The sequence below is a fragment of the Anarrhichthys ocellatus genome, unplaced genomic scaffold (assembly GCF_004355925.1).
Source record: "Anarrhichthys ocellatus isolate YVR2014 unplaced genomic scaffold, GSC_Weel_1.0 scaffold840, whole genome shotgun sequence".
In the NCBI taxonomy this organism is placed as follows: domain Eukaryota; kingdom Metazoa; phylum Chordata; class Actinopteri; order Perciformes; family Anarhichadidae; genus Anarrhichthys; species Anarrhichthys ocellatus.
Genome location: NW_022280814.1, coordinates 5,842 through 8,388, shown reverse-complemented (window position 1 = coordinate 8,388; position 2,547 = coordinate 5,842). Strand labels below are relative to the sequence as shown.

The 2,547-nt window shown below is 38.6% G+C and overlaps 1 protein-coding gene across 2 annotated transcripts in view; it reads left to right on the top strand.

Moving 5' to 3' along the window:
• The window catches only part of LOC116377052 (V-set domain-containing T-cell activation inhibitor 1-like), a 10,421-nt gene that overhangs the window by 2,044 nt on the left and 5,830 nt on the right, over nt 1–2,547 (top strand). The window contains exons 2-4 of one of the 2 annotated variants that reach the window (XM_031838586.1): nt 343–687; nt 913–920; nt 2,279–2,309. In XM_031838586.1, the coding sequence (XP_031694446.1) occupies nt 343–687; nt 913–920; nt 2,279–2,309 (384 nt within the window). The remainder of the gene's footprint in view (nt 1–342; nt 688–912; nt 921–2,278; nt 2,310–2,547) is intronic. The other variant, XM_031838587.1, reaches the window with a different exon arrangement.

The window sequence follows — 2,547 nt, the reverse complement described above, 5'->3', positions numbered from 1 at the left end:
CTCTCACTTTACCCAGCATGCCTCTGGTTTCTCAGGTGTTTCACCTGTGAAGTCCCTGCATGTTTTAAATGTGCTGCTGAAACGTCTCATGTTGACGGTGTGAATGACTACAGGACTCTGTTTCAGAGAAAACTCTGAGTTAGTTAAACCTGAGATGAGGAAAACTCTGGGTTATGTAATTCAGAGTTCAGGGTTAGTTCAGGATTATGTAACTCAGAGTCAAGAGTTAGTTCACTCAGAGTTCAGTGAAAAGTGTCTTGTTGTATCATAAGTTGATATTTTGTTCCAACAAACTTCCATTCGTCTGTCTGAACTGAAACTCTGCTTGTTTTTATCTTCCAGGACCAGAAGTCATCAAAGTGGAACAAGACAGTGATGTGATCTTACCTTGTTCTCTCAGCAACAAGCAGGACATCACAGCAGCTGTCTTTGACTGGAAGAAAGTAGCTCAGAAAGGTCAACGTCAGAAGGAGGTTTTCTTTTATAATGCAGGTGTTCATTACAACAACGGTAAAGATGGTCAGAGTGAGCAGTTCAGAGGACGAGTCTCACATTTTGAAGATGAACTGAAACACGGGAACGCCTCCATAATCATCACAAATACCAAGATGGCCGACAGTGGACACTACACCTGTGCTTTTCCACGTCTTCAGACACCTCAAACTTTCTACATTGAGCTCGTTGTTGGTGAGTACTTTAATTAAACCGTTCAAGATGTCCGCTCATGTTCTGAAATGAAATCGCATCAGATTTCTATTGATGAAATCTGATGTGAACACTTGTAAGATCTGTGAACGTTAATCAGTTTCAGATGGAAAAATAAATTGTTAAATTAACATGGAAACACATTCAGTTTCATTGTCTGATGATATCTCACACGCATTCTGACTCATGTTCTGTTTTGCCTTTTAGATCCTGTCTTAACCTCTTGAGGCTCATTTTGAGTTTGTGTATTTCTGTCTCTTAATATCAACACATTTTAATCTGTATAACATCAGGACCACGAGGAACTGATGCATGTAGATTACATGACTGTGAAGAAAACACTCATTGGGTTTCATTCGGTGTGTTGATCTCACTTTAGGCTCTGAAAGAGTTCACTGGTAAAATAATAAACAGGACAAAACAGAAGCTTTCTTGTTTTTTTGCTTTCACTTCATGTTTTAAATACAGTAAATCAGTCTTAATAAGGGCCATCAGGCTGAAATTCACAGGATCTCTCCCTCAACGTGTCTATTATGTTTGTACCAAATTTTAGGTTGATTGACAGAAGCGTCTCTGAGATATTTTAGAAAATGCAGTACAGAGCATCTCCAGCAGAGGACTCCAGAGCTCTCTTAAACAGTTTTAAAGTTACCAAATAATGACAATAAATATCTTTATGATTCTAAAGAAATGTCCCTGAGTGTTCAATGTGGCTATTATAATATGTAGTTAATATTTAAATATAGATTTACGTATTGATTATGCGTGAATCACGCCTCCATAAACATATAAATACAGTTTCTCTGTTGTGTGGGAGTCTCACCACCGCAGGAAGTCCCGCTCCGCTCACTTCCTTATATGGTCATGCAGGTAATTTAACTGGCCACAGACTCAGCGTGTTTTCACGGTGCTGACTCCCCATTGGATGAAAGCAGCTGTCAATAAGACACACGTGGAGCGCACTTAAAGATGCACTGCTGTGATTGGTTGATTGAGTTAAAGGTCCGGTAGGTACGTCACTTTAGATCGTAGAAAGATGCTGATTGGTTTATTTTGTTCCGGGGCGTTTCCTGATTTGAGAGATGCTGAACATCATTGGTCAAATGTTTTGTAAATACTTTAAATTAACAGAAGATACGTTGTTGTGGAAGTTTTGACTTGCGGCTCTAAAACTAAACGAGGAACACAAACCACTCTTATTCTCGTTGTTTCTACTTCCGGTTGAACTTAAACAGGTAACTTTAATCGGTGAACTTTAGTTCTTTAAGACGAGCCGCTGTTTGTCTTTAAATGTCTGTTTTATGAACTATAAATACATTTTAACTGCGGCTCCACAGGCTAGCAGGTAAGACGCTAACTGTTTACTGCCGTAAAGTAAGACGCTACGGTTTTCGTGTCGTAAATCCTGTCGTTAGATCCTTAAACGCGTGTAAAAAACGAACTTCTAACGGTTCAAACGAGCTATAAAGTGTCTGCACTGACTTCTACCGTCGACATGAAAATATGTATTTTATTTATTTACTCATTTCACATGTGAAGCTCGGGTCGCGTGCAACCTCCGCGCTTTATAACGTTAAAAGACAGATCAGCAGAAAACATCCCAGGTGAGTCCTGATGACGTCACTCTCTACTGTCACATGTATGACTTCATTTAAAGCACTTAAACTTCACTTTGGACTCTACTTTAGTGTCTTTACTCAGAGTTCAGGTTCTGAGTCTTTACAGAAAGAATAAATGTAGAATAAACTGTTAAAGATAAGATATTAATAATAATAATTAATAATATGGACCTGCAGTCAAGTATAAGTATAATAATAATAGTTAGGTGCAGGAAAGTACATG